The sequence below is a fragment of the Ciconia boyciana genome, chromosome 5 (assembly GCF_034638445.1).
Source record: "Ciconia boyciana chromosome 5, ASM3463844v1, whole genome shotgun sequence".
In the NCBI taxonomy this organism is placed as follows: domain Eukaryota; kingdom Metazoa; phylum Chordata; class Aves; order Ciconiiformes; family Ciconiidae; genus Ciconia; species Ciconia boyciana.
The window spans coordinates 9,696,739-9,724,329 of NC_132938.1; the positions used below are offsets into that span (position 1 = coordinate 9,696,739).

The 27,591-nt window shown below is 40.2% G+C and overlaps 1 protein-coding gene across 4 annotated transcripts; it reads right to left on the minus strand.

The window, feature by feature from the left end:
- NELFA (negative elongation factor complex member A) lies at positions 1–27,591 on the minus strand. 4 transcript variants are annotated; one of them, XM_072861679.1, is made up of 12 exons: positions 27,415–27,591; positions 26,349–26,613; positions 17,670–17,841; positions 16,336–16,497; positions 15,313–15,402; positions 13,353–13,483; positions 13,098–13,167; positions 12,136–12,224; positions 9,671–9,782; positions 7,096–7,352; positions 5,912–6,011; positions 1–4,358 (listed from the first exon to the last, which is right to left on the minus strand). In XM_072861679.1, the coding sequence occupies exons 2-12, from the start codon at positions 26,598–26,600 to the stop codon at positions 4,174–4,176; spliced, it is 1,620 nt and encodes a 539-aa protein (XP_072717780.1). In that variant the 5' UTR covers positions 26,601–26,613; positions 27,415–27,591; the 3' UTR covers positions 1–4,173. The 4 variants fall into 4 exon arrangements, with proteins under 4 accessions (XP_072717780.1, XP_072717778.1, XP_072717781.1 ...); XM_072861677.1 differs by having other exon boundaries at positions 26,349–26,915; XM_072861680.1 differs by lacking the exon at positions 27,415–27,591 and adding an exon at positions 26,845–27,108.

Sequence of the window (27,591 nt, forward strand, 5' to 3'; positions counted from 1 at the left end):
TTTCCTTAGAAAATCTAAATTTTTATTATACATACTGTATTACACTGAAAATACGTACCCAAAGACAGAATATTTTGAATTTACAACTGTACAAAAAAACAATAGAAAACATACGGGCTATGCTATAGATGTAACATTTTACAAAATGACAGTTCTTGTTAAAGGCACCAGATTCCCAGAGGGCTCTGGCTTAACATTTTTTTAGTCTTTTTTTCCAGTCAGATCTTACTATGAAAGTGTGATTCACTCTTAAACTGTATAATGTCAAAGTCTCAAGCTTCTTTCATCTAGACAAGTGGTCTGCACTTTGACACAACTTAGTGAGAGAAGTGACCAATTTCACACGGAGGTGTCAAGCAGCTACCAAAGGCTCCTCCCCATTGCATCCAGCACCCTATGGTATTTAACTCAAAGATTAAATGGCAAAGCTACCAGTGAAAATCAAGTTAACCCACAAAATACTGGCCCAACACAAGAGTGTTAACCGTACTAAGCCTAGACTGTTTTGTATGGAGATAACTACAGAGCACTAGAGTAGGAAAAAATGTTCTGTCTAAAAGGAAGATGGAATCTATGATCAGAACTCTTGCTCAGCATCCTCCTTGGGCTCACCTTCTTCATTACACTCATTTCACTCCTTCTGGTCCTCACGGCACTCATGAAAGAAAATGGAGCCTGAAGAAACCCAGCACTTTGCTGTAGGGCAAGTTGTTCAAGAAGCCTGAGTACGCATGTATGTGTTCTTTCTCCCCTAAGAATAAAAAGTTTGGACAGGCCAGGGAAAGACAGAAGCCACTTTCACTGCTTCTTTCTCCAGTAGTCCACACCCTAAAAATCAAATAAGCTAGTTCATATCATGCCTAGGCTTGCACAGACAGGTGCTTCTTTACAACCAAGGGCAAGAGAAGCTGGGACATCCTGCCTTGCTGAGGTGCAGTAATGCACTTTGCAAGTTTGGGCTTGCTATTTCCAAAAATTTCATGCTTGGATAAAGGGAAAGAGGAAAGGACACAAACAAAGCTTTAAGAAAACTCTGAACTACTACTCTGGTCAATTTGTCAGTGAATCTGCAAGTCATTCCAGAGTCAACAAAAGTTTTTGTTTAATCTTACAGCACACATTGAGCCTCACTGAATGGAATCCAGCCAACATTCAAATGACTGAATATTCAAGACAAAAAATATTAAGTTCCAGGGCCAGATTTTGTTCCGTATGCAACAATTCCATTATATTGGAATTTAAATGTTGATGTTGCCCTTTCTGAATTGTCTGGCATTATCCCTACTTTCAGGCCATTGGTTCAATGATTTCATTCTCTGAACCAAAGAACTCCATGTAGTTTTACTTCTTACTGTATCATTTTAACAACAATGCAAAAACTTCCCTTTCTGTAGGCATTTAAAAAAACTTTCTAGATTCACAGATCAAGTTGAAGTAATGCTCTGGTATTAAGGGTCATAAAGTCACTTTAAAAATAAATTATTTTTGCAGTGTTAAATTGTCTCATCCTAATGACTTAACGGAATTAAAAATATACTATGCTTCTATTTAAAATTTCAATTTATTGCATATGACTGACTTGAGACAAACAGGCCTGGAGACCAACTTTGTCGTGCAGAAAATACAAATAGGAAGCTTAACCATGCTGCTACCTACACACTACTGCACTCAAATGACTCCACTGCATTCTAGAAGGGATTCTTGAAGAGAAGAGGGATGGCTGTCTCCATCCCAACAGCACAGGTCTGAAATGCAGACTTCTGTGGACTAAGAAAGTTTAGCAAGGGACCCCCAATAATCTCAAGTAAGCCAAAAGAGCCATCACACAGCAGCCCCTGATCACTACTGAGTTGCAAAGGGTCTTGCATCAACAATTTACAATGACAGCACATGCCCCTCAAGTCAGCCAATTTTCTAAAAGTTCTTTCTTAAAAACTCTATTTGGTACTTGCAGCTTATCTAGCAAGCAGGAACAGTTAAGACAGAAGTATCATACATGTTTACAGAAAACTGGTCATCACAAGAAAACTTTAAAAATCCGAATGCAGACAAGAAAAGGAATGTCACTTTTCTTTAAACCTTTCTGTTAAAAGATGGAACACTTTCATATTCTATTGTTAGCCCTTACTCTTTAACATACTATAATCAAATAAGTTATAACCATGAAAACGCATTTCTACTGAACTCATTCTAAAAACTAAAAACCACTACTCATCCTCACTTGTCAGGCTGTTTTTTAGCTGTTTAAAGAAAAATTGCAATCAGAATCACAATCTACATTGCTTCTGAAATGGGGTAATTATGTGGAGGAGAGCCCCCAGTGTGACAGTTATACGCAAGTAACTTTCACACTAATACATGCACAACACTCCGTAATGGTAGCAGGTACCATTAAATAACTTGCCCACTACAGCAGCTAGAACATTCTGTATATTTGCTTAAAGTTAAGAAATCTATACTTTTGGTCACATCTTAAAACACTGTAGAATACAGATTTTCTTATTATTTATACCTGCCCTGTTGGATAATTTGTTTGAATTATCCAACAGGGCAGGTATAAATAATAAGAAAAACTAAAAATAAAATGCAATAAAAATTCCCCAGTACAAAAAGACTCTAATCGATCATCTAAATGTCTTTGTCAGTATATAAGTGTACTTATGGGATTTGGTCTGCTTTATTTTCAGAAAAAAAGAAAAAAGCCTCATTTTGTCCTAAGAGTTCCACTTTAACATGGACCTCTAGTCAGCCCAAGGTACCTCCTCAGCACTGAACCACCATTGTGCTCATCTTTGTACTTCTTCCTTCTAAGCACCATTCCCAACCAAACACAGCTCCACATACAAGTACTGGAAGAAACCAGATGTTTAATCCAAGTCTCCTTCAAATGATGAAGCCAAGTCTCCAAAGGATGAATCCTGAACTATGTACATAAGCCCTCTCAATAAATGCAAGCTTTATTTGTACTATTAAAGCCAGATTATACCAGTGGTGTGAACACAGTTATAAAGATAAAAATATGCTTCTACTAGAAGGGGACAAGTATAAGGCACATTTATATGCCAGTATAATTGTGGCCACATTAGTGATCATACTGGTATAACTACACTGGTAAAAGCCACAGCTACAGTCATTCAAAACTTTTTGGATCAGGGCTTGGCAATCAAGTGCCTTATGACTGCTCAACCAAATATAAATTAACACCACCTCAAGATAACAAATCTTCCCAACCATCTATATTCAGATGTGTCATTCAACCATTTCTAGGGCCATTTTTAAATTAAGCTGCAATTGGTCTTGAGATGTAATAGACTTCCTCCCAGGTAAGTTATGCTGTTCAAAGGGCTTGCTATGCAAGAGCCATATAGATCAACTTCTACCCTAAGACTTACATGGCAAAGAGCTATCACTTCCAGGCAGTGACAAGCCACCACTGCTTTTCTTTCTTCTTTTGTTTTTGTTTTTTTTTCTTCAGAAAGTTACAATACTCAGTTTCTCTCCATCTCAAATAATGCCAAATATAGATTAACTCATGCTGGGCATGGAAATTGACAATATAGCAAGTTAACAAAGCTGCTCAATCCTGTCCTATGACCCAAGCATAAGCAAGCTAAACATACAGTGGGTACCATTAGACACTGGACATCTACCACCTGCAGTATTTAGTTATACTGCAGCTGAATTACAAAATAATCAAGCACTGACCAGTGGTGCTTTAAATGTCCATTCTTACAATAGAGCTCATGTAACCAAACAAAATATTTTTACAATAAAGATCTGTGCCCTCGTTTAATGGTAAACTGCAAATGACTGCACGGTAGTCTTCTCTTCCGGTACTCAGAAGTAAACTGCTCCCATCCATAATCTTTCAGTTGTGATCTCCTTTTCTGGCATCTTGAACTGCAGGAAAACAAAAACACACCAAACCTTCCCCCCCTAAGATCACTTTTCCCTCTCCCAAGATTTAAAAAAAAAAAAAAAAAAAAAAAAAAGAGTGAGTTTGACACCATCTTCTTCTGTATTCACTGAGCCCAGTTAGGTTGAAGAGCCACAACTTTTACTCTGGAGGGTAATAAGAAATGTACACATGAATGCCATTTTGTACAGCTGACATACTCTATGAGCTGGTTGACTCTAAGCTTGATTTGGTCCAGTCTGCTGTTGCTGCATCTCTTAGGAAACATTAGTTATAGGCTTGTACTTCTTGAATCTGGTCCATTCACCAGTAGCATAGTTCATTTCAAAGACTGTATCAACCAACATAGTGGTGCTGCCAGTGCCATCTGCCTTTGGTAAATCTTCTGTATGCTCACTAAGTTTAATTTGGATGATGTCACCTTGCTCTTGGCAAGGATTCTCTGTGAAAACAGGAATAGGAACAAATTACACATTTTAGTACTGCACTAGAAAAGGTAAAGAGCACTTGATGGAGATTCTAAACCTTATGCTGAAAAAAAACGAAACCCAACAAACAAACCCCAAACTCAAAACTAAGCAAGTAATGTCACTAATACACAAAGACCCTCCTCCCTCCATACATCAGCCTGAGTTTTAAGGATAACAAAACCAGACCCTAAAAGATGAACCCCAGGGCTAAAGTAACTGGAAGAACAACAAAAGGGGGAGTAAAGCATGCCAATGTAATCTGTCTGCCTCAAGAACCATAAGAGAATTGAAATGGGAGTTGGTAAACTTGAAAGACCAGAGTTACTTTATTTGGGATACATTTTGTAGTTAAAAGCCTCAACAATTTTCAACTGTTCTGGAAGCCCAAACAGCTTCACTGAAATCACTCGTCCAAGACTCAGTTCCATTGCAGTAGAAGTATTGAATGTTACATTTCAAGGTACTGGAATTGACAGTCGGGAAGCTCAAGAGTATCATAGTTGGCAGTTATTTACCCAACCTTCAGAAGGTGCTGACATTATTACTGAAGAAATTCATATTGTTATATACTTATCTATATATGCATATGTGAATATATACAACACACGTGCACACTTCCAAAACAGTATTTTACCTTTCATTACAAAAAACTGTCCATGTAGATATTAAAGTATACCCCCCTACTGCAATTTCAAGTAGCATCTAGTATTAAGAGCACCATCATTAATGCAAGATACACAAAACTTTCTTAAAGCCCAGGGGTCATCACAGTAACTCTACCCTGGTAATCTTCAATAATGTATTGCATTAATCCAAATGCATGAGCCACATTTAGGCTCCAGCACTCCAGTGATAAGAGACCTCAAATACCAAATTAGAAACCAGAGCTAGAGCAGATGACAGAGTTCACTTAAGGACTCTTAAGCCCCTTCTCATCTTACATCTGATAATCTTCTGCATAAAACAGCCTTGGTCTATCAAGGCCAATATATGACAGGATCTAGCTATGAGACAGCTTATCTCCCTGTGATTCACAGCACCTGTGGTTACCTAAAGTCTCTGAGACAACAGGTGCTACATTTCTAACGCTAAGGAATTTGCAAAGAGGCTCTGTACTACCCAACTTGTACCTCAGCTTGCCACAAAAGAACTTACATTCATCGGTCTTCCAGATAGACTACTAGGACCGAACCAGTTTGTTCACTGTTCTAACTGGCTGCCTTGTTTCTCTTCAACCCCTAAGCCATGATATTACATGTGTTCAGTTACATATATATTGTGTTCAGCAACGGCTCTGACAGACTGTCTATTGGAGATAAACCCTAAAGACCCATTTCCAGGTAGAACTATAGTTAGAACTGTACTCCATAAAACTACATACAGTCCAGAGTAAAGCAAAGAATCCCATACATACAGAGTAAAGCTAAAGCAAGAGTCTTGCACTCACATATGCACATTTAGAAATGCTAGGCTGTATTTCAGATTTGGGTATTCAAAAGCAAGCTAAATTAGTCTCAATACATGCCTCTGGATCCTGCCATGAATCCAAGTATAAGAGCCTTTTCTGGCCTTGTAACCTTGTTTGCAGTCTTGAACATTTCCTGTGCAGCATACATTTGCTCCCTCTGCAACAGATACAATAGATAAGAATTCCAGTGGAGAAAACACTGCCAACAGGTACCATATTAATACCCACAGACAAGCGTGAGAGTAAGGTGGAAGTTTGTAGACCTACAAAAAGTAGACCAAAAAAAGCCTTAACCTCAAGGCTTTCCCTCTTTAATGCTTACACCTAACAACAGCAGTGACGACTGAATTCTGAAACTGGAAAAAAACCCCACCTTTAAATAGTTAAAGAAACATGTGCTAAGATACTTAATGTTTACATGATCAATTTTGTGTTCTTTATGACATTAGGAAAAAAAGGAGAAAAAACCCAATGCTTCCTCTACAGTCCAAACCCAGGCTTGCAATAATTCCAGAGGAATTTTTTTTTCTTTAATAAATGAAGTAGGGGTACTGAAAAAGTCACCCAGTTTCTTAAAGTTCAGATCTTTCAAGCCAGCCTTACGGATGTGCTTAGCAAAGTCTTCAAATCAGTTGCATCTTGAATTAGTTACCTGCTTAACTTCAAGCACGCACATAATATATACCAACATACCAGCAATGAGAAGCTTCAGGACATAAGTAATTGCTGTTGAATTTAGTCTCCTCCCCACTCACAGGCTTTAAAAGATGTGTAATGGGGGGCTGAGGGGATCAAGAAATAAAAGCTTTCGCCTTAGAATAATCTATTGATACCTTTTCTCCTACCACTGCAATGACAAGATCCTTTTTAGCAGCTTATATTATATGCAATTGGCTGGGCAACAGCCCTGCTGGAAATACACCTTTCCCCCAAAATTCTTTATAACAAGTAACACAACATTATTTTACATAATAAATAGAAGTAAATAAGACATCTTACTGTAACATTAACACTGTAACATTAACACTGAACAACTAAAAGTGTTGTGATTAACATTAAGACAGCAATGCTAACAGAGCCACAAAACATTTTAATTATCTTTGATTATAAAAAGCAGCCTCAACCACTCCATGATCCAAAGGCCAGGAACTGCCAACATGCTAAATGAGATCCATAACAAAAAATTGCATTTTCCAATCTACATCAAAAGCAACAGTCAAAAAGAACCTGGGTTTACTTACTGTGAGAGAGAGGCTTTTTTTCGGTGGTGGCTGTTGCTGAGTTTGGGGGGCCACTTGTGGCGCTTGTGCTGCAGGGGAAATGGCAGGAGGTGTGGTAGGCGTTAGGGGTGAGGTAGGTGTAGCTGCAGGTGGATTAGAGTTACTATTGTACATGGGTGTTCTTTGTTTGAATTGTGCAGGAAGAGCTGTGGTAGCATTTGGAGCTGCAGGCTCTTCAGTCTGTCTGTTAGTCTGCAAAGTCTCTCGTGCAGAGGCAGCTGCAAAAACCAATCAGGATAATTAAAAACATTATAATACACAAACAGGGATTAGCATCACCAATGGCTTTTAAAGAAAACTAAAAATTCTGATTATTCCATTTTAGCACCACAATTCAATATGCCATCTAATATCTATATGAAAAATTGAAGAGCTAATGCTCTTTCCACTCAATTATCTTTAGCAATAATTAGACAACTGAGTGACTAGCTGTCCAATATGGATTACACTGTATTTAGCATCAAATTTTATGTTTAATGGATGTCAGATTTATTAAATTGAAACTGATTTACTTTTTAGCTTATATTTCTATAACAACTGTACTCTGACCCTACCAGGATTATTGCTGTACTGTTACATAGAAGCCAAAACCATAACAATATTTCATCAGTTTCTACCTAATGTAGCAGCAGCTTCCAAAGGAAATGGTAATTAAGTCTTAGCCAGTAACAAATACTGAAAATACACAAATACTTAAACAGATGACAGAATTAAATGCAGTCTTCACAAATCACTCATTATTGAAACACTAATTGCTTGGACAGTTAAAACCCCACAGTATTGACAAGTCCTAACTCTGTTATTTCTCAAAGTTGATCCATTCACCTGCACTTAAGGGAGTTACTATTCCAAACCTGGCTGCAGGTGGAGGTTACAGATATGATCAAGTTACTGTGATTTCCTAAGTTACCATCTGTTCAGCAAACAGTAATTACCCAGTGCACACTCTAGCCAGTTCCATTCTTTTGCAGCTCTTGGACACAGGCACAGCTGCTTAAGCACCTTTCACAAATCTCATTAAGTTTAAGCTAACCTATTCACATCGTGTTCACAGTAGACTAAAAGGCAGATACAGACCAGAGCTATGCTGGTGCTTTTCAGATCAGATTTTAGAGAATGAGGTCTACCACTCTCCATCTAGGCACAGATACAGCAGTGTTTTTAACAGTATGGCTATTATGCAGTAAGATGTGGAACAGAACAGTGAACACTTGAGAGGACAAACATTTGTAACAATTAGTTACCCCTTAATTTTGTACAGATCTCTTCAGTTTCATTACTGGCTTCCTCTCGTGTCAGAATAACTGACTTGCATAAAGTAACATATCTGAATTTTGCAGCCTCAGATTATATGACACCAAATCTGTGGATCTTCTGTGTCCACCTTATACCAAGGAATCAGTTTTATATTCCTCATCCGTAAGAAAAGCTAGGTACCCCATACTCCAGAAGGAAAAAATAAGTTAGAAAAAGTAGAGAACAAAGACAATAGAGAATTTTAAGCTACGCTTTTCCTGCTGTTGAATATAATGACAAGGCTCTGGAAAATAATACTAGCTGCTGACAACACTGATGGGCTCTTGGCTGCGTTCCTTCTGGAGATGCCAACTTTCTGCCAGAGAAAGATTTGCATGGACCGTCAGAGATTCTGAACTGTTTCAGGGCCAAGTGAAGTGATCAGGTTTTGCATATGCATTTTTCTATAATGACCAACATGCCAGAGCTCACATAAAGACAAACATTACAGTACCAAATCGCAACAAGCAAGAGTAAAAATAATGCATTAAACTGAAACGTTGGTTCTCTGTTAACTGTAAGGTCTGGTAATGAATCCCAGTCATGCACATCTGTTAGTGCAAACTGACACATTCCTTTAAGACTTTACATGCAGCAGGGCAAGAAAAATAAAACCAAGTGTGTTAAAATAAACGGTGTAGAAATAAAGGATTTGAACAAATGCCATTTTTTACTACAGGTAATTTTCTAGAATTAAAAATAATGTAGCACTTTTCAAAACATGCAGGAGCTCAGCTATTATCTATCAGACTGTTATAAAAAGTTAAAAGGAAAATGGATGGCTTGATCCCAGCCTGTGTGAAAGCTAGTATGTACTTGCCTCTAGAAACGTATCTGACACTTGAAAGCAACTGTTTTGTAAGTGCATGCATATGGATGTGTGTATGGAGTATATACTCTAGACTTGTGTGTATTACTGGTGTCTCTTTAGGGATTAAAAAATGCTGGATTTTCTATTACAGAGTCAGAAGAAAAATCCAAACAGTAAATTGCTTTGCTTGCTTGACTTAACTAGCAGTCATTTTAAGACTCAAAAACAACAAGCATTTTCTTTATTTAGGTTAAATGACATGTCTGGTTACCCAAAACCCAAAGGCTGGATTCCTGCAATGGATTTTTAGACTGCTAAGGTTAAGTTTCAGTAGAGTTGAGGGATAATAGGTTTGTAAATAAGAGCTAGACAGTAAAACTGTATAGAGTTGGAGGTATTAGGTCCCAAAAGCAAAAAAGCATCTTTTACCTGGCTGTGTTTCAGAGCTTGGGATATATGAGGAAGACGGCACCACGCTGGGGGTAGCAGGTAAATAACTTGTAGAAGGTAGTGCAGGCTCATTGTTCAATGAGCCAAGTTTCTGTAAAGCAGAAAATAAATTGTTATAGCCATACTGCATATATCCATGTGCCGTTTCGGCATTTTAAACATAATTTCAGCATTAGTTCTGCTACGATATTCCTTTTGGGAACTTAATTATGGACTCCTCTGTTAGGGCAAGTTTGCCCTTTCAACCCTAACTCCCTATACAAACCTCAGACATTAGAATCACCCTAGGAGAGAAAAAGCAGTTTTTATTTCCCCTAATTCAGATCAAAGCTGCTTCTGAAGGCAGTCTGAGCCAGTAGAAAATACTGTTATGGAAAATGTACTTCTGCAAAGAGAGTCAAGCTGCTGTTCCTTGGTCCCATTCCTCAGCTGGTACTGTGGAGACCAGATTATGAAATTTGTGCAGATGGTATTCTCTGAAGAATTACACTACAGAAATAAGTGATCTTTTGCCTGAGCAAACATGATCTTCACTATTAACAAGCAGAAACCCATGTTCATCCATGGGCAAAATGGCCTACTAAAATATCACCCAGGAGAATGCTAAGGCCTCTGGGACATAAGCAAGCAGAAGGCAGCAGTAAAAGCACAGGTAAAATCCTGTTTCCACTGAAACAGGCAGTCAACACCAACATGACGGATGTCATCTAGGATCAAGCCAAAGAAAATGCCGCATTTTATATTTAACTATACATGATATTGCACACACAGCATAAAGACAACAGCATGGTATCTCTATGAAGATCTTCACTTTAGTCCAGTCCAGCCTTATAAACATAAGGGGTTGACAGAGGAAAGAAGTTTTGGGGGAGTAAGTCTAGTAGCCTTACTAGACAAAAGATGGATATTCTGTGAAATGTGGAGCTTGCCAAAAGAGATACTCTTAGCGTTCCGAAGACAGACAGGCAATAACCTTCACTCCTGACACAGGCCTACCAATATCTGCCTATACGTTGTTTTTGGCATGCATGCCATAGATTGCTACCCCCATAACCATGGGACCAATGTTGCATGTCCTTACCATTAGGCTCTAGAGGAAAAAATGCCTGGCTCATGAACCAAACCACAGATCTTTCAAATAGAGTGCTCTCCAAAGGCAGGAGTTACATGTCAACACATGGACTTAACGAGGCAGAGGTAATCATGACCACTTTAAATTTGGAACAAGACAAGACACTTAAGATTTGAGATAGATTTCTATCATCCCAAGAGGCTTGCAAACACTGGGTGCAGCAGCCTCAAATTATCTATTAGTATCTAAAGAACCCAGTTGTACAAATTAATTCCAGGCCAAGACTTGCTGGAATAGAACAGACAGTTTCTAACTCTGAAGCGGGGGGGAGGACCCAACATTCTTATAAAAGCTATGTCCTGACTGAGAAAACAAAGCTGCACCACAGTTTTTCCAATGCACCTTATCTGAAAGAATAGGAAAAAACCCTACACACAACTCCCCCCACCTCCAACCTTCCCAACTGAAGTACCTCTAGCAACAGGTTAGCTTTTTCAGTAGATCCTAAACAACTTTTGGATAAAAAAAAAAGAAGACTGTTAAGAGAAGGAGCAGCCACCTCTGAACTTCATGTGCTTTAAGAAGCACAAATTTATAAGCCATGGGTAATTTGGATGGAGATCAATTCCCCTGTATTTCTTCTCCCCTTTCAGTAGTAATGGGACTGGCTAAGCCCAGTTACAGGCAGGTTTGTAGACCTCAGAAAAATCTGCCTTCCAGATTAAGCATCAGTTCTCAAATATCTGCCTTCCAGATTAAGCATCAGTTCTCAAATATTACAAGCTAAAAATGGAGAAAAGAACCACAGAAGGGTACTAGCATGTAGGTTCTTTTCTCAAGCCAGAAGACAGGTAAGTTGTAAAGACTTCTTTCTTACTTGGCTGCTTATATTCACCTATCCCTCCTGGGCATAGGCCAATGACAAGTGCTCCTCACCAAGACTTCTGTGGACACTATTCCGCTAAGGCCACAAAGGATGCACGGGCACAGAGTGAAACCTGCAGGAACTCCTAAAAATGATTCTACCTCTCTAGGGTCAGAGAGCCCTCCTATTCCTTCCATCTCCAACAGAAGACTACAATCCTCAGTTACAGCAATGCCATACCCCATCACAAACTTAAAATAGCAACAACAACAACAAAAAAGAATCAAAACCTTTACCTTCATCCTGCTTTGAATTTTTTATCTAGTTTGGTGAAAATATAATGGAATTTTGAAATAATTATGTGAAGAGTTTTACATTAAAAGGCATGTGTCAACAAGTTAGCAAAATATCATTACAGTGTTTAAGTGTTTTAGAATAACATGCATCAGGGTTTCCTCTTTTTTTGTTTGTTTGGTTTTTATTTGTTTTGGTTTTGTTTGGTTTTACCTGTGTAGACACAAGGCCAGCAGCATAATCTGGGGTAGCATTTTCTACTACTGTTTCTTCTTTGGCTTGCTTTTCCACAACTTCTGTATCTATTGCATAAAAATAGAAGTCAGTTCAAGGAAGTTTTCTGAAATATTGAATTAGATATACTTTTTAAAATAAAGATACAAAAATGCATTTCTCTAAGTCTGCTAAAACATGCTTAAAGAGGTATATGCTGAAAGGTTGGTAGATACAGTACTCTTCATACACAATTTTATAATCAACCCAATTATGAACTGAACCACAATGTATATCCATCAAGATACAGTAACTGAGTAATTAGACAGAACTAGCTAATTTTGTGATATTAGAAAGCATCAAAACCCAAGCAAAAATTTAACTGCAATTATGACTTTGTTCTGAGATGGTACTCATTTTTTTGGTGACAAATACAAAAAGGTTGTTTTGGGGCAAATATGCTGCCTAGTGTATCTTCCTGATATGGTTAAGTAGAGCACTGCACTGTCACTTGACTTAAGAGCAGTATATCAGATATTATTCAGTTATTAAGATCTCTCAGCCAGAATTTTGGAGAGCGCTATAAATTTTTTCAACATTACTTTCAATTGATTTACTTGGCCACACAGCCAGTAGAAATAAGCATACCAAAATATCTCAGAACAATTCCAGTACTGAAGCCACTCACACATCTATGCGCTGCCCAGAGCACAACTGACTAGTTCAGTCCTTTCATGCAGCTGAGTCAAGTTATTAACTAGACACATGGCAATATGATTAGAAGCATTGGAAAAAAAAAGGTGAAAATCCTCCCTTAAAGCGTTTTTGGTTTGTTTGGGGGTTTTTTCCCCCCCCTTTTTTAAAGTTTAGCTGAAGGTAAGTTTTAACAAATGAAGAACAAAGTGGTACTAAAAATCTAGATCCTATTTGCAGGTATATTGTAAGCAGCATGCTATACCAACCTAATGTCTTTCTTCTTCTCTTTGCTTCACGGCCAGCACCTACCATATCCAGCTCAGAGATATCTAGAAGCTAAAAAGAAAGACCACAGAAAACTTAATAACCATTGTTAAATTTAGGTAGTTGATCTATAAATACTGTCCTCAATTTTTTCTTTAATATATTAATACTTGATTCAAAACAGCATCAGAAATTAACTTTAGATCAGGAAGGAGAACTGAGCAGGAAAGCAAGAGACTAAGAAAGAGTGCACCTACCTTTACTCCTCTTTCTTTGCGCAAAGGTGTTCTTGAAGGAGGAATAGGAGTTCTGTTTCCAGAAGGACTAAATACACTAGGTGCTGAAGTACTCCTGAACGGAGCTTGTTTTGGTATTCCTTTGAGTGGTGCTTAGGAAGATCAAAAAAGGCAACAATTGTAACATATGTTTAATTAGTTCGGCTTTTCCCCTTCTTAACGCACACACTCCCATCCCCTTTAACTTCAAATGTTTATAATGTGGAACTGTCTATACTACACTACATGTCCCTCAGCGGTCAGATTAGGTCTTACCCTTCAAACGAGCCAATCTCTAGGCTAATGCTTGCAACCGCATTCTACATGAAGTAATCAAACAGGTGCACTGATATAAAAAAAATATACTTTTCCTACATACATTGGTGCTTTCCTTACTTATAACAAATAAGCTTTGAACACATAAAAAGGTATTGGGCATGAATGTTCTGAATCCAATTATTGCCAAAGTTGCTCTTTGAACTTTAAGATCTAGTTACTTGGTAGAACTGTATTTAATCAAAGATTCTTAGCCAAGCTTCTGCACGACTAGGGCTCGTAATCCACTGGAAAGGTAAATTACTGCTTCACACAGGGGTCTGAAATTCTGGACCTGCTACTTGCACAAGGAGGAGGATCCAACTGGGGTCTATATTGCAAACAGAACACCTGCTGTCTCAATACTCAGTAGAAACTGCTACACCTACAAGAAGATGTTTTCCCCCAACTTTATACTGCTACCCTTCTACCTCATGTTTAATGTAAGCACTGAAGACAGCATCCTTTCATCAACTGCTAAAAAATTAAGGACACATATACATGTCAGGTCTTTAAGCCTCCTGACAATCTCATCATACCCTACAATTTGAAGATAAACACAGAATTTTAGTTTGAGGTTAGATACTCTGTATCCCTCCATATGTTGTACTGAAAGCCTTTTCACCATAGGACAATCCTCTCTGACCAATGTGAGTAAGTTCCAGCAGAGTAAACCCCAGCTGGTCCCATAACTCGTATTTCTAGAGACCACCTGGCTCTGAAGGCCAAGTTTAAAGACTAGCTTTATTAGTTCAACGGCTAAAAAGAATGCCAAGAAGAACTAACGGTCAATTTCTGCACTAGGACAATTTTTAGTTCAAATTACAACTACACTGTTTGCATTTCCTGCATGAACATGTGGCCAAATTTTGGTGCTCCAAACCACATCTTAAATAGCATTGACACAAAGTACTCCATAGCTTCTAGCCACCACATCAAGAAATCACTCAAGTTTTACACCTCAGCATCATATTAGTGGTCAGAAAAGTTATACCTGTGCAGTGATTTAAGGTATGTAACCAATTTTGAACCCTCCTCTTGCTCCTAGTCAAAAATCTTATTTAAAAAATTCAAGCAGTTCAGGAACTTCAGCAAACAGTTGAAATCTATTAATGCAAAGTTGTAGAATGATTATACATCTTTGTCATGTCCATTACATAGAAGCCACTGCACAGCCTTGGCTGCAGACATCACGCTGTCTCCTCTTCTTTCTCCACACAGAATTATACAAATACAAGACAGTTTCAGTCTACTTTGCAGCATTTCAAAGAGCATAGCAGATTACTGTGATCCACTCTGCTCCTTTTTGGAGCAACATGGCTTAGTCAGGAGTTATTCCTGGAGTGCTGCAAATTAAATTCTTACCCGGGTCTACAGGCATGATCTAGCTGCGTACATTTTAGAAGCATGGCAGATATACTTGCCATTTAAGAAAAACCCCACACTCTTGTTCCTTCTGACAAGACATGTCAGAAACATTTAAAGATCAGGAGAGGGAGGCAGAAAGGGAGAAATCCTTTGCTTCAAAAAGAATTAAGCTTTTGTAAAAACCAGACAGTAATTTTGTTCTTCATCAAGGCTATTTTATCAGATTTTCTTTCCAGGAAGTGATCAAAGTGAGCCATACTTGTTGTATCTATCTTTTTGACCAGTCCCCTGCCTTTGGCATGGAAAGGCACTCCTGCAGTCTTCTTGAGCTGTTGTGCAGTTTCTGTTGCTAAAAAGAAAAAGGGCTTTAGTTATTACAAAACCTGTGCTGAAAAAATTCAATACATTTCTTCTTATATAAAATGTTATTAACTAATACATAAAAAGATGGGAATAGCAGCAAAGAAAGAATTATATTTCAATTAAAAACCAGGTCATTTATGCGAGGTAAACACAGTATTTGGAGAAAATACAAAATCAATATGACTATGCAACTGACAAGATGGTTTAAGCTAAAAGAAATTATCAGAGTAGACAATTTACTCGATAGGGATTGAAATAATTAAAGAAAGTTCTATATAACATCACAAAAAGTTACAAATCTTGTACTTAACCAGATCAACTACTCAAGTCACATGCAAGAAAGAAGCAAGCTGCTGCACCACCAGAACAGCAGGCACAGTAAACTATTTTAAGATCACTCAGTTCAAGCAGCTACCAATACATATAGGTACACATACGTTGCCTTTTGTTAGTGAAAACCCTCTTGGCTTTCACACTGTGTATAGCCACACTGAGCAAAAGAAAGCATTAATTAGCAGCTCCTGCTCCCTGTTGCAAAAACATATGGCAAAATAAAACTAAGTTCTCATTTCAGTTTTGTTTCAGGAGCTTTAACCAAAGCTGTCCCTCACAAGTCTTCACAACTGACTGTTAAATATACCCATGAGAGAATATATCTGTGCTTTAAAAAGCTACAGCTTTTTGTATGCCTTAATCTGAACAGCATTTAAATCAAGATTAGCATTTTAATGTAATCATGGCCGGAATGACTTGCACCTGCTCTTCCACACATATCAGTCTATCAAAGAAAAAAAATCAGCCAGCAAAGCTCTTAGAAAATTTCAATTCTCCATACTGGACAATAAGACTGAATATAAACTTTTCCTTTCACCATTTACTTTGTTACACAATCTTATCAACTAGTTGTAATACTACTTACACTTCTGCAAGAGTTCAGCTCTGAGAGTGGCACTTTTAGGTTTCCTTTTCAGCTGGAAGTGTTTCACTGGGGGAGTAAGTGGCCCAGCTAGTGTTGTCAAGGCATTTTTGTTTAAGTATTGGCATTCCAACGGCAACATAGCTGAAGTTTCACATTCACTTACTGCATAAAGAGTTAACACAGTACACACGGGTATTAGCACCTCTTTGATAGCTAATTACAAAACATTTTACAACTAGACCATACAGGTGTTTTTAAATTTTAGATTACTTGTTTAAACACCAAGAGTAATTTAGTTCTAATTATTACACAGTGTATAACCAGCTACTAGGATGTTTGGTTTTTTACATTAGCTTCATAAGAGCTTCCATGTTAATTATACCTAGTCAAATTATAGGAATCTTAAATACACTACTATTGTCAAAGTAAAAGATGATGAAAATGACTGAATTCTCAGATTCCTTAAAAATTACACATAAAAAGGAAACTATTAAACAAAAGTCCAAACCAAAAGCATGAACAGACAAATAATCATTTGTTTATAGTATAAAACCAAAATGCTTCCACCTCCAAGTCATTTCATTATTGGTCTGCTGCAATCCTAACTCCAAGACCATGTCTGCCTGTTGAGGCCTGAGGGCTTTTTCTAGGCAATGTGCTAAATCAAACCCAGTGAAGTAGGAGTAGCTTTGCATCACCGATTACTACATTGTTTGAAGCAGCAACTGTGCAAGTGCCTGAGCCAGTATTTTCAGCTGCTAGGCAATCCATAGCTAGCCGGACATCAGCAGCATAACTCTTCTTGTGATCAGTCTCCCCCACAGCACCTATCATTTGTTGCCTAGAGGAGGACTTCCAGCAGAGAGGCACCTTGCCTGCCCCATACAATGGTGGTGCTTCCACACACACGAGGCTGTCCACACCAGCACTGCAGAAACAGAGCCTTACCGTCTTCTTTGGTGCTACAACATATGAGACAGAGCAATATATGAAAAACCTCAACTTACTAAGCTGCAGTAAGTCAGTTATTACCTATCAGTGCACATACAGCCTGTCTACGATACTAATGAATCTATATTAACTTGTGTGTTGCCCTTCACAAATGCTCAGGGTAATACCTGACACACAAGTTCTGATGATGTGTGAAAAGATATTTGAGGAATGCTAACTTCTTAAATTATCACAGTTCCCAGTCCAGTAACATGCCAGGTCATGACCTGCAGCAGTTAAGAGACAAGACATACTGCTTGTCCCGATACCAGTACTGAAATGACAGGTTATTTCTGAAAAAAGGCATCATATTTCTGTAATTTTCACCGACAGAAAAGGCTTACCTTTTTCTCTAAGCTCTCCTAAAATATCTTGAACATTGGGATTCTGTTCTTCAAGATCAAGGTTAAGGGAGCCAGTATCTGGAAAGGATTTTAAAATATCAGCTACCATTAAGACCCAGGGGTCTGAATCCAAGGTAGCGAGCTGGATAATTTCAGTCAGTGCCCCTTTCATCTAACAAAAAAAGAAAAAGAAAATCAGCCAATTGGAAACAGTTTTAAACAGGTTATAGTTGGATTTTTTTATTTTAAAAAGACACTAGCATAAACATGCACAATGTTTTACTACTGGGGAAGGGAAGAGGGAGACTGCTTCAACACAGTTATACATTAACTCTAGAACTAAGTGAAGAATGAACCAAATTTTTTTTTTTTTTTTTACATTGCTTTCGGTCAACCTAACCTAAGTTTGTTTTGAGCCTTTGGCAGCTCGCAGCTTTGTTTAGCGCTGAACATTTTTACTAAAAGCAATAGGCCAGATCCTTACATTACTGTCTCCTTATGTTCTACGCTTATACTCCCAGTGTACCCACACCTTATACTCAGTGATAAGAACATGCAACTAGACTACAACAAGTTATTTAGAACAGGCATCTAAATGAAGATGTGCCCCTTTCTGGTCTACAGAATAATATAGCAGACAGACCGTATCTGCATCATATGAACATAAACTAAGTCCTCAAAATTTTACTTAAGCTTAGGCCAAAATGATGTTTCATGCTAATCAAAACAGTATTGTTTGACAAAAACTACGTACTACAGAATTAGACTCAGCCCTCTAATATGCCACAAGTAACAAGATTTTCCATCTACCCAAAGTTTCTATAGTCAGAAAAAAGTTATTTTTCTTTAAGCACCTATCTTGAAAAAGGGGCAATAATGTATAAGATAATTAAAAAAAAGTAATTGTCACAGTAATTTTTTTTAATTACTGATCAACATGTCTGTTGGCACTAAGAAATTAAATAAAAATCAAGGTGACTGCAGTCAGGGGTTTACATAGTGAATCTCTTAAATTAGTTGTTTCACTTCATTCACAAGTAAGCTTAAACCCCCCAAATAAAGACTGAACACTTGCTTTTTCTTCTAAGCAAACTTTCATGTAAGCATTAAAGCATTAGCTTCACAGAACTGAGATGTTTGAGATGTATTGTGCATCTATCAAGCCACAAAACATAACAGTAAAATTATGTATAGTATTTAGACATACTCTATCTGTATGGTATTAACATTGAAGAATTTACAAGCAAGTATATGGAAATACTTGAATTTTGATTTTTCACAACCCATTGTGGCATGTATAGCTTAGTTACAGTCTACATGTTTATGAACACAGGGAGACAAGCAAGAGATTCATCTTCACCTTTATGCTGTATTTATTTCCCTTTATTTAGAACCAGCCTTTTCTTACATGAAAAAGTTTAATAAAGTAAGCTGACTCTACTCATGCAACTAAGAAATAAAAGTTAAATTTCTGCTCTCCATTTTTCCCCCCAAGCACTTTTAAAGCTCAGAGGCAAACATTGACATTTCTCAATTCCTTTCACCCACACAATGTTATTGCCCTCTCACTTTAAAAAGGTTTACAGGGGCAGTTTGTCCTTTACCCCTCACATGTTTTAGCGCTCATAGTAATGTGCTTGTGAAATGAACCAGATCAGTTCATCTGACTGAAAACCAGCATCTCTCTATAGCTTTAAGCTTGATCAGCCCCTTGGTGTGGCTGACTACTGTCACACAAACACTAAAACCACAAAAAGAGTGGAGCAGAAAGGAGACACTACAACAGCCAGTCACCATCTTCAGCAGCACTATTGATTTGCTTTGGATTAAACTGACCACATAACCAGGACCACACACTGTTTAACATGTTGGTCAAATTTAACCAACACTTACCCAATGGAGAGGATCAATTTCTAAGGTTCTAGTCTTTGTGGTCCTTCATTGCTCATTTTTTTTCCTCAGTAAACATAAAAAAAATCCACCTAGACTACACACAGACTTGTCAGGCTCTCTAACCCTAAACTGCTTATCAGAAGTCACTTCTACTGCAGTGGATAAGGACAAGTGTGAATACTATCAAAACAAAGTCCTTTATTCTCCTATCTATCCTACAGGAACTACAGTACTGATTTACACAGAACACCTGAAAATTTAAAACATGCCATGAGAGCTGAGGAAGCTATGGTTTATTTACAGCTCTTTTACAAGCTTTTATCTGGACACCACTAATGCAGGTATGTGTCTAGAATGTAATTTCCTCCATCAAAACAAACTCAGGCAATAGTTGGGGGAAAGATGCCTCCTGTATCCTCCCAATTCACCCTTCATACCTGCTCCACAATACTCCTCTTTGTACCAAAAAATTCAGAGAGCTATATGCCTATATTATGTATGTTCCTATGGAGCTCTTGTCTGGACACGTTACATCCACACTGCTCTCAGGGCAGCTAAAGTTCAGGCACATGCTACTTATGCCACAACCCACCACTTCACACGACTTTGGTTCCTTCAAGAAAGTAGCCCAGAAACAAGTTGTTTGCCTAGCATTGGGCAAATAACATTATCACAAGGCCTCAGGGCTGAAAGAACATGGTGAAAGAACAGTCACAGACAGGGAAGCAAAGCACACTAACATGTACTGAGAGCTAACCAGAGACCTTGCCTGAATATGGGTTTGCATTTAACAAGCCTGGATTCAAGTTTTGACTCAGGTTTATCTTCAAATGGCAATTTAAATATATGTTCCCAGTTCGCAGTTGAACTAGCAGCTGAAAAAAAAACAATTTCATTTGTGGTTTGAGAATGCATGAAATGCAACTCAAAGTAACAGAGAATTCTATGTAGTTTTACTGTTACGTTACAGAGCACAGCCATAATACCAAGCTCTTAATTGTACAAGATTGCAACACTGGGTCAGTAAGAGTCCCATCAGCTCCAGCCAGCATCTTGTTAAGCATGAATGTCAAGATGTGATGCAACATGTTCTGGCATTTCTCTCATCTAAAACTTAAGGATCTTAAGTATTTTTCTCAGAGTGCTGGCACAAAAAAAAAAGCATAGGGCACAACTAGAAACATCTAACAAGAAAGGATCAAGCAGGATGGAAAAAGTCTGAGAACAGAGACAAAGGGAGATTAATAATGGCTGTTCAGGAAGAATACACAAACAGCACCGTGGGAAGGGATAAAAAAGGAAATGCTACTAGAAACAGACAAAGTGATAGCTCCAAGATGACTTCTTGCAAAGAATTCCCATTCATTTGCTTTATATTATGCCTAAATTAATATATAGAATCATTTAGGTTGGCAAAGACCTTTAAGATCATCAAGAACAACCGTTAACCTAGCACTGCCAAGTCCACCACTAAACCATGTCCCTAAGCACCACATCTACACGTCCTTTAAATACCTCCAGGGATGGTGACTCCACCACTTCCCTGGGCAGCCTCTTCCAATGCTTGACAACCCTTTCGGTGAAGAAATTTTTCTAATACCCAATCTAAACCTCCCCTGGCGCAACTTGAGGCCATTTCCTCTTTTTCCCATCACTTGTTATTTGCGAAAAGAGACTGACACCCACCTTGCTACAACCTCCTTTCAGGCAGTTGTCCAGAGCAATAAGGTCTCCCCTCAGCCTCCCTTTCTCCAGGCTAAACAACCCCAGTTCCCTCAGCCGCTCCTCATCAGACTTCTGCTCTAGACCCTTCACCAGCTTCGCTGCCCTTCTCTGGACACGCTCCAGCACCTCAGTGTCTTTCTTGTAGTGAGGGGCCCAAAACTGAACACAGCATTCGAGGTGCAGCCTCACCAGTGCCGAGTACAGGGGCACGATCACTTCCCTAGTCCTGCTGGCCACACTATTTCTGATACAAGCCAGGATGCTGTTGGCCTTCTTGGCCACCTGGGCACACTGCTGGCTCATATTCAGCCGGCTGTCAACCAACACCCCCAGGTCCTTTTCCGCTGGGCAGCTTTCCAGCCACTCTTCCCCAAGCCTGTAGCATTGCATGGGGTTGTTGTGATCCAAGTGCAGGACCCAGCACTTGGCCTTGTTAAATCCCATACAATTGGCCTCGGCCCATCGATCCAGCCTGCCCAGATCCCTCTGTAGAGCCTTCCTACCCTCAAGCAGATCACACTCCCACCCAACTTGGTGTCATCTGCAAACTTACTGAGGGTGCACTCGATCCCCTCGTCCAGATCATTGATGAAGATATTAAAATATGTGACTATACCTTCAGACAATTGCATCAACAGTTGGCTAATAAACCAAATCAAGTTTTAGCCTTTCACGGCCATAGAGAAGGTGATATTTAATAGCTATCTGTATTACTATAGAGCATTTTCATTAAGCTAAAAGCACTGGATTGAAAGTACAGTATTAATATTTATACAACACAAAAAGTAGAATGGATCAAATATCATTATTGTATATGTTTTGTATTTTAATCATGAAAAAGAGTAGAAGTGGCCAAGAGTAATATTAGATTAAAATTATCATATTACATCACAGAAAAATTAAGAACACTAAATGCAGGCCAGAAAGACGCATAGCCACCTGCCTGTTCTGAACACAGAGGCAAAGGCAAGTGTCATGTGCCCTCTTATTCCTTCGCACTAGTACTCCACAATTCCCACTTGCATGAATAGAGGACTCCTGTTTCACATAAGCAAGGAAGAAGAAACAGTCTTGACGTTTGCTCTCTTGCAGCTACTGTAATAAAAGGGCAGGCCACTGCTGGTACAGGCAGCACCTTCCTCTCAAGATAACTGAGAGAGCACAGAAGCACACAGTCCTCATTCCAGACTTGGTTGTAACATCACAGTCCAACCCTGAACAAATAAATGAAATGCTGGCACAAAAAGAAAACTTGCACTTGTCATTGTGAATCAGGTTAACAAGAATATAATACACAAACAGAAGTAACTGTTCTGCCAAATTCACAACTGAAACTCTGGTCAGCATTACACTGGGCTTTAGGCATCATTTCAGATAAGCATGATTATGTGGAAAAAATTTAGCAGATGAAAAGCCGGGGGGCAGGGAGATTCAAGAGTTAGCAAATTCTGCCCAGAGAATTACAGCAGGAAAGGATATTTTTGATAATTGCCTACAAAACACACTTAACTTAAAATGAAAATGGGAGGCAATTATTCCTATTAGTCAGCGGGAACAAACAAGCAGTAATGAGGTTCACAGCATGATAAAAAATTAGGTTTATTACCTATCCCACAGGGGTATTATGAGGATTAAGTCACTTATATCTATACAATATTTGGAGTGTTGAACAAAAACATTATGAAAATTTAGGAATATTACATTTGAGAAAAAACACACTTAAGCAAAGGACAGAGCTTTCAAGAGAGCTCATTGAAGATTCACTTGTCTAGACTGAAGCTTTCAGAGATTTAGAAAGGGCCAGCAGCCAATTAAACCCCTTCTAAACCAAATACCACCACACATTTCTTGATTCCACATAACTTTACTCAGATGTCTGCTCCCAAATGGTTTCCATGTTATTCTATGCCTCAGTGAAAATGCTATTATAGAGAAAACTAGGGGGTGGGGGGTGGGGGGTGGGGTGTGTGTGTAGAGATTTTGAAGAGAAAATAACTAAGTCCAATCTGTTATCTAGAGAGGGGAATATAATTTAACATGTTACATAACATACCAGTAACATATCCTGCATCCATTATCGAGATTCCCAAAGCTGATGCAATATATTTTCCAATACTATTAAGTTTCTGAATGCCAGCTCAGTGCTTCTCACACACAATTGACACAGACTGGCACATGGCATGGAAAACACACGCATGACTTTTCAAGGAGACTAATGAAGTATTTCCATAGTTAAGTTCAATCATTTTCAGATATGGGAGTTATTTCCAAGTTATGAATGTCACTTCCAGGCAGCTATAACTATGCTATACTGGTGTATTTCTGTTAGCAAAAAGACACCATGTTCAGTACTCCACAATACACCAAGCACAGAATACTGTAGAGAAGTACACAGCACAGTGTACATATATTGAACACAAACATGTATATATATACACATGCATGTATGTTCTGGGTATTATATGTAAGATACCCGATGCTAGTTAAAATATCCCAAATCTTGCCAGTAAGTTACATAACAAATCTTCACAAATACAACGTATTTTAGCATGATCAGTATCTGACAAGACAGCATCCCTTTCAGTTAGCAGTTTGGCTACAACAGCTATTTTTACCATTTATAGAAGGAAGTCTATAATGATAATAACAGACCTACCAGCAATGTTAAGGGTTTCTGCCTCATGAGTTTTTAATTTTTAACAAATTTTTTTTAAGTCCTTCCTCTCAGTTAAAAAAAAAATTACATGCCTGTGAAATAATTAAAGTGTTACCGGTACTTTGCAAAGGACTGAAAATACGCTAAATCCCTAGATCTCAAGCAAGTGTACTATGTTTACAATGAAATATTAAATTTATGATTGAATTCACAAACTCTACCGAAGAACTGAAAAATCCCACAATATTTTTTGTTACCGCAGTAACAAGAGCTTTATATTTGGAATGCAACTGATCACTTTAACAACACACTAAAAGGCACAGCAACTGACTTGCTGTTCTTTACATACACTTTATCTCCATGGCTAACAAAAGCACAGCTCAAGCAAAGTTGCTGGCTACCATCTTCCTCAGAATCAGTTCAAAAAGTTCTTTTACCCACCCAGTGAACACTCTTGCAGCATTCAACAAATTCGGTTTGCTTGAATGGTGCTCTCTCAAAGAGTTGCCACGAGTGTTATTTATGAAGGTCCCTACATTTTTTTAAGCTCTTTCTTTTCAGTCTAAAAACATCCCTAATTTGTTAGCTTTTTCTAAACATTGCAATACTCATTTCTTCCAAGCTACTTGGATTTTCACACTACTTCAGAAGAATTTTGCATACTCAGAGTTCATGTGAGCTTATGCATAGCTCCCCATCCCCCTGCCTGGCCTTGGTTATTTTGTTTGTCCAAAACACAACTGCATTTGTCACACACAAGGAAAACAGCTTGTGCACTGGACAGACACTAAACATGATATTCATGTTTTAAAAATTAGAGTACACATGCTGAACAAGAATTTTTTTTTAAACTTACACCAATTACATGTAACAGTGATCATAGAGATGCATGTGGCAAGACAGACACCGACATACACTAAACTATTGCTTAAACGTGATGCTTGTGCATTTTCAGCTTAGTAGTACACAAAAGCTGATCGTACAATAATCCAAGTTACATACCACCTCCTCACACCCTGCCTTCTAGTATATATGTATATTAAGCCTAAGCAGCAGCTGTGTCCTACCCAAGAAAGAGACTGGTGCCAGCACAACTGAGGATACTCTACACACAAAGAAAGGTGAAGATTAACTACGCACCACCTCCATGATTGCTACCAGGAACCAATACCATACACTGTGGAAGTAGGAGAAGAATTCCTTGAACCTGGCTGAAGAAACTTCAGTGTTTCCCAATCATTCTCCAACTATCACCCCAAACATCAGTAGCTGCCTACTGGTAAGAATAAGCCAGCTGCAGATGAGGTATGGTCCAGGGCCAAATGAATAAGCTTTTCTGTATCTATGATGACTGCTTTCAGAGCCAGCTCAGACTCGAACCAGCCAGCTTATTAGCTGGGGTAAAACAGTAAAGGAAAGCACCAGCTGTTCCCAGAAAGGTAGAAAGCAGCAAAAAAAAAAAAAAAAAGGGCACGGCAATTTTCCTCAAGCAAGACCTGACTGCAAGAAGGTGGGGAAAAGCACTTTTCAGTGCAGACCCCAGATCTTCCCTTCCCAACGTTTCAGCACTTGCTGCTGTCCTTCCTAAAGCTAAGATGTTCGCCTTGGGACACCTACACAGCTGCCAGTATTAAGAAAGGAGAGTGATGCAAGCCTAACACGCAACTGTTCCTAAATGATCATGCCTCTCTGTCCTAATCCTAGAACAACCACTGCCTCAGAAAAGCCCTCTTCCCCAAAGGCACCCAAACTGTATCAAAACACAGCCCTACAACTAGAAGTCTATGTAGAGACATAAGATAGGTTACAGGTCGAAACTGCTTTCTGAAGACTAGTGCCAACCAGAGGTTCCCCGAAGAGCAGGAGGAGGAGCAGCAGCAAAGCTTCCACTCTACTCCCTCACTTATTACGGGGAATCGGAGCGCTTTTCCTCACACCAAGAACCGAGTCCTCCGAGCTGGGCCTCGACGGACCGCTCTGCCAGCCGAGACCTTCTTCCTCCCCATCCCCGTCCAAGAAAGGCAGCAAGGGAGAAGCGGTGATGTCTGTGGGGACCAGCCTCACTATACACCCCGCGCCGAGTGCGGGCGGGCACCTGCCCTTGAGGAGCAGCCGCTGCTCGGCTTCCCCCCCTCAGGGCTGCCGCGGGCAGCTGCCCGCTCCGACCGCCCGCCGCGGGAGAGGGGGCAGCGCGAGGCCGCGTGAGACGGCAACCGCGCCGCGCCCCGGGGTCTCCCCTCCCCACAGACTCCATGTGGAAAGAAAAGGGCGGGCGGGGGAGACGGTGCTGGCGCTGCCCCCCCCTTCTCCCCTCACGCCGTCTCCAACCGACCTCTCCCCCTCACACACACGCACCCCGCTTCGGTTAAGCTTCCCGCGCAACCTCCTTCCTACCCAGCTCTCACCTCATCCACCGCCCGGCGAGGCAGGTGCAGCATCCCCAGGAGTAGCTTGAGCTTGACGGCCGAGGAGAGGCCGTGGAAACAGAGGCGGATGTTGTCGATCACCGAAGCCGTGAGCAGCGAGGCAATGCTCGGCGGCGCCCACAGCTCGTCTGTGGAGCCCAGCTTGTTGTGCAGCCACAGGCCAGTGTCGCTCTCCCGCATCGACGCCATCTTGGGAGCGGGGCGAAAAAAGAGGGGATTCTCCACAGGCATTTTATGAAGACACCTAAAGGGAGGAAGGGAGGGGGTGAGGACCCCTGCGGGTCGCCGTCTTGTTCGTAAGCCAAAATGGCGGCGCCCACTGAGGTTGCGCTATCGAAGGCAGAGATTCCGCCGTAACCTAAAATGGCGGCGCCCAGGAGGAAAAAAATAGTGAGGATCTTCTCATCTCTCGTTCAGATGCAAAATGGCGCCCGCAACAGCTTTTCTTCCGTATTGCAAGATGGCGCCGCCTCACCGCAGAGAAGCTTCTCTGTCAGCCCCGATTCGTTGTTCCTCACAGTCCGCCCTAACTTCTCCGGGGCTCTCCTGGGCAGAAAAGGGCCGAGAACCAGGAGCAGGGTGCCGAGCTACCGCGGGGCCGGGCGGCACAGCTCCGAGGCAGGCCGGAGCCTGCCCCTCCCCTCCGAGGACGCTGGCCTCCCCCCGCCGGCAGCTCCCGCCTTGCCTTTCCTGCCCGGGAGCCGCCTCACTGGTGCGGCACGCCGAGCGGCTGCCGCTGAAGGCGGGAGAAGGGCTGAGGGCCCCGCTGCCAGCCCGCCCTTCCTCCCCAGGGCTGGGCCGGCCCTCGGGCCTCCTGACACAGCGTTTGGCAGAGCACCACGTCTCCTTTCCTCACAGCCCCCATGTCCCCGAGGGGGCGGGTAACCCGGTTCCTCAGCGGCGCCCGCTCAGGCACACCAGGCCCCTGCCACCACCTCTTTTTTGCTCTCTCTCTGGTCGGCCTGCGTTGAAAAGGCAGTCCGTTTTTCCCACCCAGCAGCGTGCAGAGTTTATTAGAGCTAATGGCACCTTAAAGTACACCCACCTCCGTGGTTTCCTCAGGTCCTGCCAGGCCTTGGCTTTCTTCTGCCCTAAACCAGCTAGCGCAGCTTGCTGACGCGGTGCTGGATGGTGAACCCCCTCGGTGGTGCTACAATTTGACACAAGTAGAGTTGAGTATCATTTTCCCCAGAGATTTTTGTGCTGGGTGCGTCAGAGATGT

Bases quoted from the DNA above. Each gene is read 5' to 3' on its own strand.
- NELFA (XM_072861679.1), bottom strand. From the start codon at position 26,600: ATGCCTGTGGAGAATCCCCTCTTTTTTCGCCCCGCTCCCAAGATGGCG. The intron at 15,403-16,335 runs GTAAGTAGTATT...TTTTCTTTTTAG, and splicing joins AGCTGAACTCTTGCAGAAGT to CAACAGAAACTGCACAACAG. The intron at 13,484-15,312 runs GTATGGCTCACT...GATCTTCCTAAG, and splicing joins CAAAAAGATAGATACAACAA to CACCACTCAAAGGAATACCA.